The sequence below is a fragment of the Salmo salar genome, chromosome ssa13 (assembly GCF_905237065.1).
Source record: "Salmo salar chromosome ssa13, Ssal_v3.1, whole genome shotgun sequence".
NCBI classification, from domain to species: Eukaryota; Metazoa; Chordata; class Actinopteri; order Salmoniformes; family Salmonidae; genus Salmo; species Salmo salar.
The window spans coordinates 91,209,756-91,226,354 of record NC_059454.1 but is presented as its reverse complement, the minus strand read 5'-3'; the positions used below and the strand labels follow the sequence as shown (position 1 = coordinate 91,226,354).

At 42.5% G+C, this 16,599-nt stretch overlaps 3 protein-coding genes across 5 annotated transcripts in view; all 3 read left to right on the top strand.

The window, feature by feature from the left end:
* LOC106568201 (coronin-1C-A) overlaps positions 1–1,915 on the top strand; it is a 34,894-nt gene extending 32,979 nt beyond the window's left edge. For all 3 annotated transcript variants that reach the window (XM_014138329.2, XM_014138331.2, XM_014138330.2), the window contains exons 9-11: positions 104–161; positions 337–582; positions 861–1,915. In XM_014138329.2, the coding sequence (XP_013993804.2) occupies positions 104–161; positions 337–582; positions 861–980 (424 nt within the window). In that variant the 3' untranslated portion in view covers positions 981–1,915. The remainder of the gene's footprint in view (positions 1–103; positions 162–336; positions 583–860) is intronic.
* A 2,433-nt stretch (positions 1,916–4,348) lies between these two features.
* Positions 4,349–8,062, top strand: LOC106568211 (uncharacterized threonine-rich GPI-anchored glycoprotein PJ4664.02). Its single transcript, XM_014138357.2, has 2 exons — positions 4,349–4,524; positions 5,323–8,062. The coding sequence occupies exon 2, from the start codon at positions 5,333–5,335 to the stop codon at positions 6,575–6,577; it is 1,245 nt and encodes a 414-aa protein (XP_013993832.2). The 5' UTR covers positions 4,349–4,524; positions 5,323–5,332; the 3' UTR covers positions 6,578–8,062.
* Positions 8,063–9,765: 1,703 nt separating this feature from the next.
* Positions 9,766–16,553, top strand: LOC106568215 (transmembrane protein 119). The gene is made up of 2 exons (XM_014138361.2): positions 9,766–10,080; positions 13,368–16,553. Exon 2 carries the CDS (start codon positions 13,380–13,382, stop codon positions 14,289–14,291), a length of 912 nt encoding a protein of 303 aa, XP_013993836.1. The 5' UTR covers positions 9,766–10,080; positions 13,368–13,379; the 3' UTR covers positions 14,292–16,553.
* The last annotated feature ends 46 nt before the right edge of the window (positions 16,554–16,599 follow it).

Genomic DNA, 16,599 nt, shown 5'->3' with positions numbered 1-16,599 from the left:
TCCATTAGAGGGAGGACATGTTGCAGTATTTGAGAGAACAGTCCTAATGCCTTTGATTCTGTGGCTGTACATCCTCATCATGTTTTGTCTATTTTACTTGCAGGTTTTATAAACTACATGAGAGAAAATGTGAGCCAATCATTATGACAGTCCCCCGAAAGGTTTGTCTTTCTTTTACTCTTTGAATATTTTTTTACGTTGAAGACATTGATGCTGTAGAAAAGAGTGCAATTGTTGTTCAAATCGGGCAATATTAAGAATAGATTATCACCACTGACTAGAGTACAATCCTAACTGATACCATTGTCTTTCCCTCTCTCCATCCCACACATTCAGTCGGACCTGTTCCAGGATGACCTGTACCCGGACACAGCAGGACCAGATTGTGCCATCGAGGCAGAGGACTGGTTTGATGGGAAGAATGGCGAGCCCATCCTGATCTCCCTGAAAAACGGCTATGTCCCCGGCAAGAACCGCGACCTCAAGGTGGTCAAGAAGTCTAATGTCTTGGAGGGCAAGCCAGCCAAGAAAGCAGCAAACACCTCGCCTGCTGAGAGCAAGGCCTCTCCACATCCGTCTATAGTGAGTAGGACTGGACACTTTCAGTAACAACTGTCAAGCTATATTAAGACAATATAGTGAATAAAACTGTACTTTTAACACAGGCAATAGACAAGATGTGTTAAGATAAACTAAGAAAATCAGCTGCAGGGACACAGTGAATAGATTTGATTCTCAACGATTGATATCAGAACAGTACTGAATCATTTTCTGTTAAGTCATTTTAGCCACCAAATGGTTTGTGAAACAATATATCTTGTCATTATTTAACTGGTTGCCCTTTCTATGCTTTATTGCAGCAAAATGAAGGGAAACTGGAGGAGCTACTGCGAGAGGTCAAGTCGCTCAGGGACCTCGTCACCCTTCAGGACCGTCGAATTGCCAAACTGGAGGACCAGATGTCCAAGGTCGCCATCTGAGACTCAGCCCCCGCTCAGGACCATTCATTGATTGGGAGATAATCAAGTGAACAGGGCCAGTCACTGCCAAAATTTGAGAATTCGGCTTCATCATTCCGCTTGGAATCTTCCCAGCGACGATCCCAAGCACACATTCCAAGATGAACTTTGTTTTTTATCATGTCTACCCCTCACACTTTCTTCTAAAATACTTAGAGAAAAAACTGTTGCAATTCATAGTCCACCTTTTTACTGGGGATGAAACGCATTTAAATAACTGCCATTTTTTGGTTGATGGAAAAGTCTTACCATTTTGTTATTGTTTTAAATTGTGGTCAAGAACATTCTGATGGGAAGTTTGTACTTAGTGCAATACTCTCAACAATAGTATGTAGCCACCAGTATTGCCATATTCCCTTGATTTTTGTGCTGCCAAAAAAAATGTGTGGGTGTGGGTTTTCATTTATTATGTCTTTTCTCCTGTTTTGCATTCCAGTTACAGACTATAGGGTAATAGAATGATTTCGGCAAAGAGAAGGATTATCTTTGAACCAACTATAGCTGTTACTGTTGCAAAAGAAAGAGAAAGAAATCAGAATTTTTCCGCCACGCCAGCTGCTCGTATTAAGCATCAGGTCACTAAATGTGAAGGAAGTCTGACGATACTGTTAGATCTTCTGGGTGTAGATTTTAACTGTGGGGGTGTCGGGAGGCAGTGGCGTAAACTGCAGATCTCGCTGGTATAAATGTAGTGGTGCCTCTGTCACGCTGCGGAGGGTATTAGGGCTCAATCTGAGGTCACCCTCTCCGGTGCATGTTGTGGCATTGGAAAGGGACCTCTCTCAGCATTTATTTCACTCAACCATCTAGTTCATGTAGTAAGGTGCATGCAATAAAGATTTTACACATGGAAATGTCTTCTCCACAATAAATCCCTTATTCTTTGTTTGCGCTAACTTCTCTTTCTACCTTTTTCACCTCTGCCTGTCTTCCTGGCTTGAATGAAATGATTCACACACTGAAACCGGCAGAGCAATGCACAGTCTGATAGACAGATCTCAAGTGGGATTTTAGAAACCATTATGTGAATATACAGCATATCATAATATCTTTTGATAATTCCACATAATCTGAAATTATCATAAATGAGAATCAGGACAATTCAAGATCCAGTAATTAGTCTTATGTACAATCATGAAAGATCCTTTGTTCCATCAGCAGAGTGCCAGTGGCACAGTCTAGAGGGGGGAGGGGGGGGTGGAACATTTAAACCATGGAGTAGGGGTTTTCATTGCTTTGGCGGGCCCATAAAGTCATTTTCTGCTCCGGGCTTCCTGTCCAGATAGGCTGCAGCTACTGTGCTTCTGGTTGGGGGCTGTTCTCATCACACAGCGTGGAGGGAAGAGGGGTCAGAGGGGCTGTGTCTGGCATCCGGACACACTGGCAACCAGTGGGTGGATGAGGGGATGAACGTGAACTATGCGGATTTTGTAGATTAGATGGAGTTAGATGAAAGGCTAGAAGTAGAGGGATAACAGTTCAAGGAAGATTAAGTGGATTTGGTGGGAACTTGTTTTTTGGGGATATGTTACCTACTGATATAGCATCTACATGAGTTAATGGATAAGGATTACTGAAAGGCTTACTAGCACACATTTCACTCCTGTATTTCCTCTCTCTTGACCACCCACCACCTAAAATCCTTTGCTGGGAAAACGGACAGTTTGAAGGTCACTGTGGGATAAATGTCCTCTTTTGTAGCTGGCTTTGTGTGGCTACTCAACTTTATGTTGTGTGTTAAAATTCTGGAGTATCAAATTCCTATGCTGTCTTTGCAAAATAACATTTTGAACAGTTTAGATTCTGTGGGGGAAATATAATTTGTTGTTTTTAATGGATCAAATGTCATGTTTATTATCAGTCTGACAATTTAGCGAATATAGTGCTCAAACTCCATGCAGACAAGAATATTTTGCTTTACGTGTCATGCATTGTGTGATGTAGTGTGATGAAGTAAGCCTATACCAAGAAAAGTATTTCAGCCTGCAACTAAACTAGTGGTTGTGATTAATCCATTATCCCTGAGACAACTACCTCTGTGAAGGGGGTTAGAGTCCAGAGCAACATCTGAGTACTCAAAGGAGCTGGTTCACAAATGACTCACAAGACGAGAACAGGATGTGGTGGTTTCCATGGAGACAGGTTTCAATACTTGCTGCCACATTTCCACAGGAGGTCTGTTGTTTGCACTGAGCAGCAATGAGCCTGGTTACAGGAGGTCTGTAGTTTGCACTGCACAGTAATGAGCCTGGTTACAGGAGGTCTGTAGTTTGCACTGCACAGTAATGAGCCTGGTTACAGGAGGTCTGTAGTGTACACTGCACAGTAATGAGCCTGGTTGCAGGAGGTCTGTAGTTTGCACTGCACAGTAATGAGCCTGGTTACAGGAGGTCTGTAGTGTACACTGCACAGTAATGAGCCTGGTTGCAGGAGGTCTGTAGTTTGCACTGCACAGTAATGAGCCTGGTTGCAGGAGGTCTGTAGTTTGCACTGCACAGCAATGATGCTGGTTACAGGAGGTCTGTAGTGTACACTGCACAGCAATGAGCCTGGTTACAGGAGGTCTGTAGTTTGCACTGCACAGCAATGATGCTGGTTACAGGAGGTATGTAGTTTACAGTGTAACTCTCCCAAGCACCACATGTTCTTCATGATCAGACTCCAGACATCTAGCGTCTACCATAGAGGGAAAAATCTGAGACACAACCATTCCACTTAAATATGACTCAGCGCCTCAGACACTTCTGTTAATAATTCCATGTCTAACCCACTTCAACTATCATATGAGAGAGAGGACCTTAAGAAACTTTGATATTTTCCAAAGTATGATATGGACTGTGAATTGGGTGGATTTTGGGATGTAATTCATGATCTACTATTGTGTGGATAAATGTCTGCTGAATGTAGCTCTCTGAGTTCCACATTCTTAGAGCACAAACTACATTTCATCTTGATGTTCTGGTGCCATTTCGGAAATGTAATGTATTGATTGGGGACTTTTTTCTGGAGGAATGTAACAGGGTTTCTGGGTGATTTGTGATGTTTTAATTGTGCTTCCCATGACAGTATTTTTGTATTTTAATCTGTATATGTTTGGGTATAATGTGTATATTTACTTTGTTACAGGGCACATTTGTAAAAGAGACCTAGGTCTCAATATGTTTTCCCTTAAAATAAAAAAATAAAAATGAATTAATACAAAATAAAGACTGTCCATAAATGCACTGCAAATTGAATCAGATTATCCCCTGAACCATTTCAAATGAGGGAAAGGTAACAAACCTCAAGGCATCTCTGGGCTTGTCAGTTTCACACTTGAGTCGATGTGAAAAATGTAACTTCTGCAGAACAGTGTGCATTTCCTGTTTCTTCATATCAGGTAGAGAGCTCTGTTGTGCCTCTACCATCAGCTCGTCAAGGCATGTCAGCATGTGCTTAACTCCAGCATCACCAATTTGAGCCTCCTATCCTTCCACGTCTTCTACTACACTTCCCCATCAGTGAGGTAAGACTTAAGAATTACTGACAGTAAGTGCCTGGGACAATAGAGAGGTTTTGAATACTGGATGTTGAGTGTAAAATCTGCCTTTTTCATTGGTTCCAGAGTTTGAAGATTTTTGCTTTTCTTGAGGTGCTTCAGATTTGTTTTATTCTTTAAAATTATTATTTGTATTTTATTGATGCTACCAGAATTGTTTGCAAATAATAATACATACTTTAAGTCTCATTATTAAGCCTATGATGCCTTTGAGTTCCTGTTTCATCCGTTACGTGGCTGTGGTGCTAGTTATGAGTAACATACTGTTTCACCATGACATGCTGACGATGTCACCACCCACAGTGGCATGTCGCTTTGTCACAAACAACAGTTTCCTTAGGCCAGTTAGAACATCCATTAGTTGCATTCCACATCAGCATTGATAGTCTGCTTCCTGACGCAGTGGCGGTTCTTGACCATTTCAACTGGGGGGGCCAAGCTGGGGCCAGTTGTACTGTTAGAGGGGCCAGTTACATTAGACGTTATTGTTGTCATATCGTTTTCTTCACTGCATTGCAGGCATTAGCAGGCAAAAGACCATGTTCATAATCATCATCGTTGCCACTGTCTAACAACGTATGTAAAAAAAAGAACGATAGCAAAAATGAGTTATGTAAAAATTATTTCATACTCCACATTTAGGGGGGCCAGAACCGCTAGTGTCCTGACGCCCCTGCCATATCGCAACAGATCTTCGGATATAATTTGATATCCAATAGCATACTACATACAAGCAGTAATGTGTGTTCTGATTTCTCATTTCAGAGTTGGCACCATGATGTCATGGTATAACAAGGTGTATCCTGTTCTGTTGTGGAGCCTGTTTCTGTTGTATTCTGAGGGATCTCAGAACTTCACACTCACAGAAGACAGAGGCAGTAAGATGAGAATCAATACAGCAGTAACACAAAAGAGTGGTTCTTCTATGGTGGAAACCCATACGGTGATGAACAACAGCAGTACCCGTGAGTTAGGTGGTGCCATTACTGTGGGTGCTAACACCTCAGAGGCAACCATGATGACCAGCTTGGGTCCAACCCTTTCTCCCTTAGCAATGACCACCTCATCAGGTACAACCCCATCTCCCCTCACCACCAACCAACCCACCAGCCAGACGTCCTCTTCCCATGGGCCATCTAGCACATCTGACCTCTTGTCCACCACCACTCCCAACTCTACCATCTGGTCCTCCATCACAGAACTTAACACAACATCTGATGTGTCCACCACCACTGGGCCCTCCTCCATCTCTGGACCTTTCTCCACCAATGTCTCATCCTCCACCCCAGGGCCTAGCTCTACCATTGTCTCATCCTCCACCCCGGGGCCTAGCTCTACCATTGTCTCATCCTCCACCCCAGGGCCTAGCTTTACCATTGTCTCATCCTCCACCCCAGGGCCTAGCTCTACCATTGTCTCATCCGCCACCTCAGGGTCTAGCTTTACCATTGTCTCATCCTCTACCCCAGGGCCTAGCTCTACCAATTTCTCATCCTCCACCAATGAGACTTTCTCAACCACTTTTCCACCCATCTCAACCACTGACAATTCTACCAACTCCTCTTCTGGGGTCCTGATTCCCAAGATGAAAACAGAGAAAGTCCCCATCTTGATCACCAAGACAACGACCACCATGACAACTTTACCTTCTGAAAAAGATCCATCAGGGGGAGGGGGTCTGCCCTGCTCTCCTACCCGACGGGATGGTCTGGTGAGCCAGTGTCTGATTGCCATTGCCTCCCTGGCTGCAATGGCCACCTTCTTCATGGTCAGCTGCATCATCCTCTGCACCAAGTATTCCTCCAGGAAGCATCGCTACAGAGTGGGCACAAACAATCAGGGCACAGAGATGGTGTGTATCTCTGCCCTGCTCCATGATGACAATGGTCCCCATTGGAGACCCCACATCCCCAAGAGCAACGGAGCCCTGCTGCCTGGAACAGAGTTGGATAGTGACGAGGAGGGGGGAGATGATGTAACCCTCCACAGCTTCCTCCCAGACAATGAGCAACGAGTCTAGAGTGTAGATATGCAGACTGTGTCAGGCTGTGTCACACTCTGTGAAGTGCGATATGGTCCAATTACACAGGGTACACAACTCCAAGCCTGAAGGTTAATGGTCATCCCAGCCATCTTAAAGTTCATCAAGGGAAAGGATTAAAAACAGAGACTGTGGGGGCGTATAAAACCTTTGTAGTTTTCCTACTTACTCTGGGTTAAATGACCACTTTTTTTCATTTGATGAGACTTTGAATTGCACATCTGACTGGTCGACTGCTGTCAATATACAAACGGTTGCTCTTAGAATATATTTCAGCATCCTCTTTGAAGTTGTTGGTTGGGCCTCGCTGCACATCCATCTACTGCAACCAGTAGAGGAAGAGACAGAAACCACAAATGGAGAACCAATGATACGTTACTTTATTGTGACATGTTTACAGCAAACAGTGACAAAGTTTGGAGAAGTCAGGTGATGAATCATCCTCAAACGTAATGCAACCCAATGCAGCCTCTGAGTAGTTCTGAGTGAGATTGAGTTTTTGCACCATTGCACTGACATGATTTTGTTGATAGTGAAGTTCCCCTAATAGGATGAGAACAGTGATGTAAAAAAAGGTTTGCTACACAGACAGTTTATTAGAGAGATTTAGGATTCTACAATAGATTTATAGATCTGGAAGTAAAGTTCATGTTATTTTTTAAGAGAATAATTCCCGCACATACACACTTATAGATCTCTAAGAAAACCTGGACTGCTTATGATGACCCACTGTTTGTTTGGTCTCTGGGTGGATGGGGCTATTTAGAGTTGTATGTGGTCAAAATCTTATAGCCTTCAATGTTCTGAGTGGAAATACATGATACAAAAAAAAAACATATTGTGCAAATCACATTATTTTATTTTATATATGCTTCAGAAAATATGTATCCTTGTGAGCAATTTCATTTATTTGTTTTCTGCAAAAAAGCTTGTTCTTCTGGAAGTCTTGTTAGGTCTTGATAACAAAACCATCTGCCTTGATGTACAGTGAGCCAAAACATAAACTGTATGAAGTATATCAAATATGGTCAGGGTCAAGCGAATGTGAGATGTAATGAAATGTCCTTTACAGGGTGTTAAATAAGTCTGTAACCTTCTGTATTGAGTGTCTGTGTAGAAAGTCCCAGACATTCGGCAGATGTTTCTTGTGTCCTTGTCTTGCCATAATATGTCATAATAGAAAGATACAGTATCATCGCTAAACCCAGACCCCCCTTCAAACCTTTCAAGCCCTCAGATGTTTGACTTGTTTTTTACTTTTTGGGGTCTTCCCTCCGTGTGAAAGAGGGACAGGTTTCCTAGAGACACCACATGTCTGTTTATCTCTGAGTCCAGTCAAACACAGTGAAGAGGCTCCACAACTTAACTGAAAAATTGATCACAAAGGACTGGAACAAATGAATAGATCATAACGAAACTGTAAAGAAATGACAAAGTGATATTAAACAATGGGCAGCTGGCTAATGACTGTGTCTGTGGTGATTCAAGACCGGTGGCATTTCAGTTTTTCAAATATGGACCCTCTAGATTTGTCACTATAAAACTATGCCCTATGGTTTGTACTCTATTAACATGAATATCTCTCTGTGCGGGCACACACACACACACACACATTTACATTTACATTTAAGTCATTTAGCAGACGCTCTTATCCAGAGCGACTTACAAATTGGTGCATTCACCTTATAATATCCAGTGGAACAACCACTTTACAATAGTGCATCTAAATCTTTTAAGGGGGGGTTAGAAGGATTACTTTATCCTATCCCAGGTATTCCTTAAAGAGGTGGGGTTTCAGGTGTCTCCGGAAGGTGGTGATTGACTCACACACACACACACACACACACACACACACACACACACACACACACACACACACACACACACACACACACACACACACACACACACACACACACACACACACACACACACACACACACACACACACACACACACACACACACACTTTCTCACTCCCGCTTGCTAGTTCTTTCTCTCTCAATTGTGGCTACACATTGAGCATGTTAAACTATTGTAATGGGCATTTTTATGTTTGTGCTTTTCTTTTTTTCTTTTTACCCCTTTTTCAACCTCAATTTCATGGTATCCGATTGGTAGTTACAGTCCTGTCCCATCGCTGCAACTCCTATACGGACTCACAAGAGGTGAAGGTCGAGAAGGGCAAGAGGTGAAGGGCGGGCTGCGACAGAGCCTGGACTCGAACCAGGATCTCTAGTGGCACAGCTAGCACTGCACTGCCACTCGGGAGGCCATGTTTGTGCTTTTCTAATTACCAATTTCTGTGTTCATGTACTGCAATTTGGCAGTATGCCCAGACCCTTGTTTTGAGAACGATTCCATCATACTATACTCAATAGAACACCCTGCTCATTGTTTTTGGCAAGGCACTTGGCACGTGCCCCAAACCCCTACCCTCTTACTGGGCTGTTATGGGTGGTATGTCCACACAGAAAAAATGGACCCCTTCCTGTGAGAGACAATCACACTGTGGAACTGCATGTCTGTTAAAGTGGCTGGTCTGCTGTAAGTCATCAGGGTGTCAGAGGTACAGTGTGGGGTCCAAAAAAACTTTAGCCATAACTACAACCACTTGGGATCATCACTATACTCTTGGAAAAAAGGGTTCCAAAAGGGTTCTTTGGCTGTCAGCATAGGAGAACCCTTTTTGGTTCCAGGTAGAACCATTTTGGGTTCCATGTAAAACCCTCTGTGAAAAGTATAACCAAAAGGGTTCTACCTGTAATCAACAATGGTTTTTCAAAGGGTTATCTTATGGGAACAGCCAAAGAATCCTTTTAGGTTCTAGATATAGATAGCCCCTATCTAGAACCTAAAAGTATAGCTTTGGTGTGTAGAATGTGTATAATATGGGAGAGTGAATAAGGTACAGTATGTGACAGAGTAAGGTATGTGACAGAGTAAGTGCAAGTGAATTCAATAAATTCCGAAAGGCCTTGATAGAGTTATTGTTAAGGAGGCCCAAAATGTTTCAGGAGGTTAAGTGCATGTAAGAAGACAGAGGGGGCAAGCCAAGTGACAAACAATTTATCCAATAAAATGTCTGTGGTTAGTCGAGTCTCTGTCTATTCCCCAGTTAAAACCCAGAGCGGTGATTGTCTCCTCACTCTGAGCTCAGCCAGCGTGCTGCAGCGTTGACTCTGGCCTTGAGCATCCCGAACAAGGACCGGAGAGCTGAGTTGAGCCGAGCCCCTAGGCCCTGCCCCCACATCACATTAGACTACTGCCTAACAAGAACAATCTGTGTGGAGCCAAGGAGCCCAGTCCTTTTCTGGGAAGCAAGGCAGCCAGAGAGGGAGGAGGGGAGGAAAGGAGAGGAGAGGAGAGGGGGAAGGAGGGATTTGTCCCGATGGCAAAGAACTTTATGTTTTATTTTTTCTGTGTCGATCAGTGAAACCTCCAGTCTGAAATCTGAAACTGTAGAATTACTGTTGGAGGAGGTGAGTCACGCACGTTTTCCCATCCACAGTTTTAGAGGAGCCTTTTCTGTGTGTGACCACTTCTGTGGATGGTGAGTACAGACACTTTTATTTATTCACTTTATTTTATTCTTCTTTCATTTACTGTACATTTTACCCCATAGGGTTTATTTCCAAAAGAGAAATAACGTTCTTATCAAATATGAGTTAACTTTAGTGGACAGATATTACCTCACATGATTGCAGTGCAGTTTAGCTACCGTGACAGCATCATGACTTATGTCTCCAGGCTAGCAGCTCGCCAGCAGGGAATCAGGATTGTTCAATAGAGTTCTCCAATAGGTTCTCTGAATCCGAATGGGTTTCCCATATTTGCATGAGATTGTGCAGATAAATGTATTTTTGAAAGAAGGTATAATTTGAAGTCGGAACAAGTCTTGCATTATTCAATAATTTTTAAATGTTTGTACGTCATTGATATTCGACACAATGGCTGTGCTAAATGTATGACTGTTCAAAAATATCTGGTCATCTCCATCAAATGGTATCTTGAACACTTCAATAGGGACTAATTCCTCTGTAACCATTATGTGTGCGAGCATCCGTGAATGTGTGTATGTGTGTGAAAGTATACACTAAGGGAAAGTTGTACAACTGAATGCATTCCTCTGAATCATAGAGGTGCGGGGGGCTGCCTTAATCGACATCCACGCCCGGGAACAGTGGGTTAACTGCCTTGCTCATTTTTACCTTGTCAGCAACCTTTTGGTTACTGGCCCAACACCCACCAAGTGAATGGGTGATACATTATAAAGGAACTCCCCCCCCTTTCCTGAAGAGTGCAATGGTTCATGTGACCCAGCTTGCACACAGGTGGAGTGGAAAAATAGGGTGAAGGAGTGGGTCGGCTGGGATGATTTACAAGGACCAGGCCAGCAGTCTACTCCTGGGCCACATTCAGCAGGGCACAACTGTGGAAGTTCAGATATAAATATATTGTGTAGAGCAGACCTGCCTCTCTGACATGTTGAGTAAGGATTCATGACAGCTCTATTAATGACATTTCTATCTGCAATGTTCAGTTGGTTTAAAGTTAGGCTATTCTCTGTCATTGCGAAATTAAGAGGAGGTCCTTCCTTTTATTGCTACCATACACTGTGCAGGGCTGTTTAGTTTATTGATTTAAGGCAAATTTAATTTCAGGGAAATAAGAGGGTCATGATGTGTTTCCGGGAGCCAGCATGAAAAGGAGCTGCTCACCTATTTGACCGCTCCAACGCAGTTACACCTCCGACATCGACTTAACAAAAACAGGGGCGAAAATCTGATATCAACTTTGGAGGGGACAATTACATGAAATTTTCTCAAGAGTAATTCCTGAGGGGGACACCAAAAGTAGTGCTGTAACACATAGCCTACATTGTAATATGGTAAATGTATATTGAGGAACCAAAGAAATAAGGTGTTTGCCGTACTCCTAACTACCGGTACCCAAAACTACACAACTAATCACAACAGCAATACCATTGCCTTTAACAAATCTTAGTTCAGTCACCAGTTTAAGTTGAGAGTGGGGATATCCATGGCATTTTCCAATTATGTTCCTATTTTACAAGTCAAGAGAACCTTTCATAATGTTGCCAAACAAAGACTCAACAAACTTACCTGAGACTCCCTGTCTCTGCCAGTCTGTCCCTGCATATCTGTCCCCAACTCTGCTGTCTGTGTGCCATCTGTTGCCTGCTCTGCCTAATGACATCGTTGTGAAACATTTCCATTAGAATTTCATTTCTTTCTTATGAACATTTTATCAACTAGTCTTTGAGATATTAGGCTACTAGGGTTCTTACTATGCGTTTTGGTGTATTGAAAAATACTCTGATGTCCGTCTTTTATTTTTCTGCCATTTTTCTACCTGGCTGGCTGGCTGGCTACACACACAGTGTGTAGGTTATTTACAGTAGGAGATGGGCTTCTATCATCTTCAATCATTCTATTTGGGCTTCGATCTAAAAGGTAGCTAGCAAATGTGAAACGGATTAAAATGACAAGAGTTGACAGCTGTATGAGTTCACCATTTACACAACATATGCTGCAACCTTTTGTAATTTTAATAGTTTGTTTCATATTGGCTGGCTTCCAACAATAGCTGAATTTGCAAAGCTAGCGAGCACCAATTCAGTTTGAGTGGTGTTTGCTATAATCTTTGCTACCCGGGTTAAATAAAGGTGAAATAAAATAAATAAATAAAAGTTCACTTGCGACAATTTAGCTTTTGCAACGAGACCATTAAATATATTTAAGACAATGGTAGAAGAGAGTGTAGTTCTGTTCAGTTTGGATTTCAGTTTATCGCTAACCTTATCACAGGGACTTTGAAGCACTAACTTACATCATCTGCATGCTGATTCCATCTTTGACGACGCCACATAAATGGAATAGGTACTAGCTAGCTTAATAGTTAATATTTGCGCGCTAGCTCTGCATATTCAGCTAGTGTGTGTGCGCGATTGACTGGATTAACCTCACGTCAGTTACGTGCATTGAGTGCCTTTCAGACAGTAGATACGACCTCTCTGTTACCTAGCAAGTTAAGGAACTGGCAGTGGATCAAACCATTGTGAGGCAAAGGGTGGGGGGGTTGCAATCTTTTGAAACTTAAAAACACGCTATTAAGTGTCTATAATCAGCACAATTGCTTTCATTGCGTATTATTAATATTATTTAAATTACATAGTTATGTTTCAGTGATATATTGGGGGGGACAAATCATATTTTTCCCAGGATGGGGGGGTCGTGTCCCCCCCGGGATTTCCGCCCCTGAACAAAAACAATGATCTGCTGTGCAGTTTGCGGTTACTGTGGGTTAAGGCAAATCTGATTGAATTCAGGCCTTTGTGTGCATATGTCTGTGTGTGTGCAAGTCATGTGTGCATTGTGTGTGTGCCTGTGTGTGTGACATGCTATGATTGGAATTCAGACCTTAAATTCTGCCTGCCTTTCATCAGCTCTCAGCTGCTATCTGGGTCTTAAAATGCCATTTAGGGCTCTACAGCTATAGACATTCTATCAAGAATAGAAATTACTCAGAAGGCATTTTCATTCATTGATGATGAGTGAAGCCTTTACAATGTATTGTACAACACTCACAAAAATCTCTAGATGTTAGCTGTCAATGTTAGACACAAGAACAGCTATATGAATCCAAACACCTCTGTCGATCGAAATCTGAGCAATTTAATAACAGTGGAAATGCAAATTGACAACAGCCACACTGACACTGTATGTTCTTGTTTTGTTTTCTGCAGGTCCTACAGGAGATGACCTTCCTTATGGCACTTCATCTGATTGGTCTGTTGGTGACGCTGTGGTCCAGCAGCCCCAGTCTGGCCACACCCCTCCCTTTCAACATTTCATTGGAGGGCAGTGCAGAGGGGGAGGAGCTAGACAGCCTCATTGACACCCCTTCCCCACCTGCCACCAGTGGCCCCGCCTCAGAGTCCTCAACCACCTCACATGGCTCCACCCACGTAGAGCACTTCCTGCTCAGCCAGATGGTTCACTTCCTGCAGGATAATCTGTTCCTCATCCTAGTTTTATTCACACTCTTCATCACTATCTTCCTCATTCTCTGCTGTGCTTGCATCCTGAGCCGCAAACGAAAGATCAATGCCTACTACCCCTCGTCCTTCCCCTCTAAGATGTACGTGGACCAGGGGGACAAGACCGGAGGTACCAAGCTTTTCAACGAGTTGCCAGAGAAACCCTCCAACCGGCAGCAGGCTGAGCCATTGGACTCCAGCAAGAAGCTCCATCATGACATCATGAAGGCAGCCAAGAACCTCCACACTCTCTCCAAGCCTCCCATGGGAGAGCGAGAGGGAAAAGACCCCACACAGATATCTGCAGCAGCAGAGAAAAGTCATGAGGTGAATGTTCAGGCTGTGGGAGAAATAATAGAGAAAGACAATCAGCCATCAAATCCACCAGAGCTGAGTGAGGAGGAGGTATGCCAGCTCTCAGTCAATGAAGCCCAACAGAGCAGCTGCTCTGAGCAGTCAGAAATCCTTCCGGAACAGACAGGCCTAAAAAAAGATGATGAGTCATTCACAGGAGCTGAGTCTCCATCTGGCCAAGGGCACTCACAGGCCCAGCAGGAAGAGGACAGGCAAGAGGACTCCATTGTCACACTGTCTATTCCGTTGATCACTGGAGAGAAAACAGCATTTTAGCTATGCTCTCGACACTATGTTTGATCTCAATGGTTTGGACCAATTTTGCATGAGTGACAATCTTTAAGGCAAAGCTGTCAGCTGTGTTTACCGCTCTTTGGATTTACCAAATTATGTCTGTTCAGTTGTGTGTAATCATATACTTGATTTACTTGTTTCCCAGTAGCCATCTTTCAATGTATCTCTCTCTAAAGGGTTAACACTATGTAACCTGCCATCTTTCAATGTCTCCCTAAAAGTATAACACTATGTAACCTGCCATCTTTCAATGTCTCTCTGTAAAGGGTTAACACTATGTAACCTGACCATACACCCCTATATATGCTGTCTTGTTTGAGGTTTCTGTGTTGTTTTTATTTGAATTTGTACAATGGCCAAAGTAATGGTGCTGCATGTTGTTTTTCTCTCTCTTCCATTCTTTGGCAGGTTAGTGAGGTGTTAATCCTAGGTTAGAGATCAGTTTTCAGGGCAATTTGAGGTTGCTTTTTCTTGAAGAACAAATACGGATAAGTACAGGGTAAGTTAGCCTCTTGTAGAATCCCAGAGTTAAATACTTACACACTCCTCTCTAACATGTAGGCTCAGCATTCCCGAACAGTCCCATTACAAGTCAGAATGTTGAACACACTTTATTTAAATGTACTTTACCTGTTGTTCGCCGATTCTGTCCTTATGTCAGAAATAATCTGATACAAAATAACCACAGAGAAGCATTATCAACCGGACTTCAGTATGCTGGTCTGTATATTATTTCCACGTTTAATTTTCAATACTGACGCATATCGCAAGTGACCAGCACTTGTACAATATGGCTGAGCTTAACCGAACCACAGACCAAAAGGCACACTTCCAGCTGATTGCAAGGAAACTGCTTCGGTTGACAACGTTCGGTTACATTTGGCTATTGTTTACATATTGTGCATCATGTGAAATGCATCAGGTGATTGAAAATACTTGCCAGAATTACAAACATATAGAGCCATATACACCTACTGGCGCCCCAAAAAGTCTTGTTAATAATACTTTCCTGTGGACGTTTTATCTCCACTAGGTCCAACAACCCAGAGGACGGGTAAAGTACGTTTAAATATCAAGTTTTATCAACATTCTAGCTTGTAGAGACTATTGCGTATTTTTTACAGCGACTTCTTTGAGTAACCATGGTAACAGTCTAACGTTTAGACAAAGGTTAAGTTCACCATGAGCACATCATGGTGCAGCCTCTGCCACAACTTGGAACTCAGACAGTATGTCTCCAACATTATGGGAGGTATTTTTACATTATAAAACCTGTGGTTGTGTAGTTAGTCAAATGTTTATCCTGTCTCTTGAAACATTTCCACTAAAGGGCCAATCTGGAGTTAAAAAAATACCAAAGCGGTCACCCCTGGTTTTGGTAAAGAGCTGAGAGAAATAGAACCACTCTCAAATTCATAGACGGAGCTGTGGATACAAGGACTGAACACCCATGAGCTCAAATTGATAGTTGTAACCATGTTTTGAAGCTATACAGTGTGTTTACATTGACTTTGTTTACAAACATTGGGAGTAAAACAAGTGTATATTTTGGGTTTTGATGGGGTGCAACAGTTGAACTAAGCTCATGAAGCATTTATAATATCTATTCATCAAGAATCAATGGCTATATATATATGCATCATTCATTTAAAGCTGTAATATGTAACTTTTCGGGCAAATTCACATAGAAATTCTCATTGAAAGCAAGTCTAAAAAGCAGATCTGTTCTATGCTTCCCGTTCTTAAGTTAGTTTTAGAGTCTTTGACTTTCGGTTTTGTACAACAGCTTCAAACACAATATTTTTCCTTAAGTAAAACATTTCACAGCAGTTTAGATGTAACAATGATTCTCTACACTATACTTGCTTCTGTCACAAACTGAAATTATGAAAACTATTACAATTTGAGCAACCAGGAAATGGCAGAGCAACTTCTGCATAGTGCAGTCCAAAAGTAGAAGTAGCAACTCAGAAATGACCCATTAAGGGACAACCATTGCTCTACTGCAGACCCAGGTCCTGAGAAAGAACTTGGTAAAGCACCAAACACAGCAGTCTACTCTACTCGTACTGTGCCATTACAATACAGGCTGGTTAGTCCGTGTGTGTGTGTGTGTGTGGTGTGGTTGAAAACATGACCGGACACACACCAAAAATGGTTGTAGAGGTGCTGCTTTCTTTATTTTCAGTGTTCTTTGGTTGAATATGGTAGAAATTGTGAAGACAGTAAAGAGACTCTAAAATGTGTTGTGTTTGGTATTTGATAAAAGCAGAACCATTATCTGCATTTA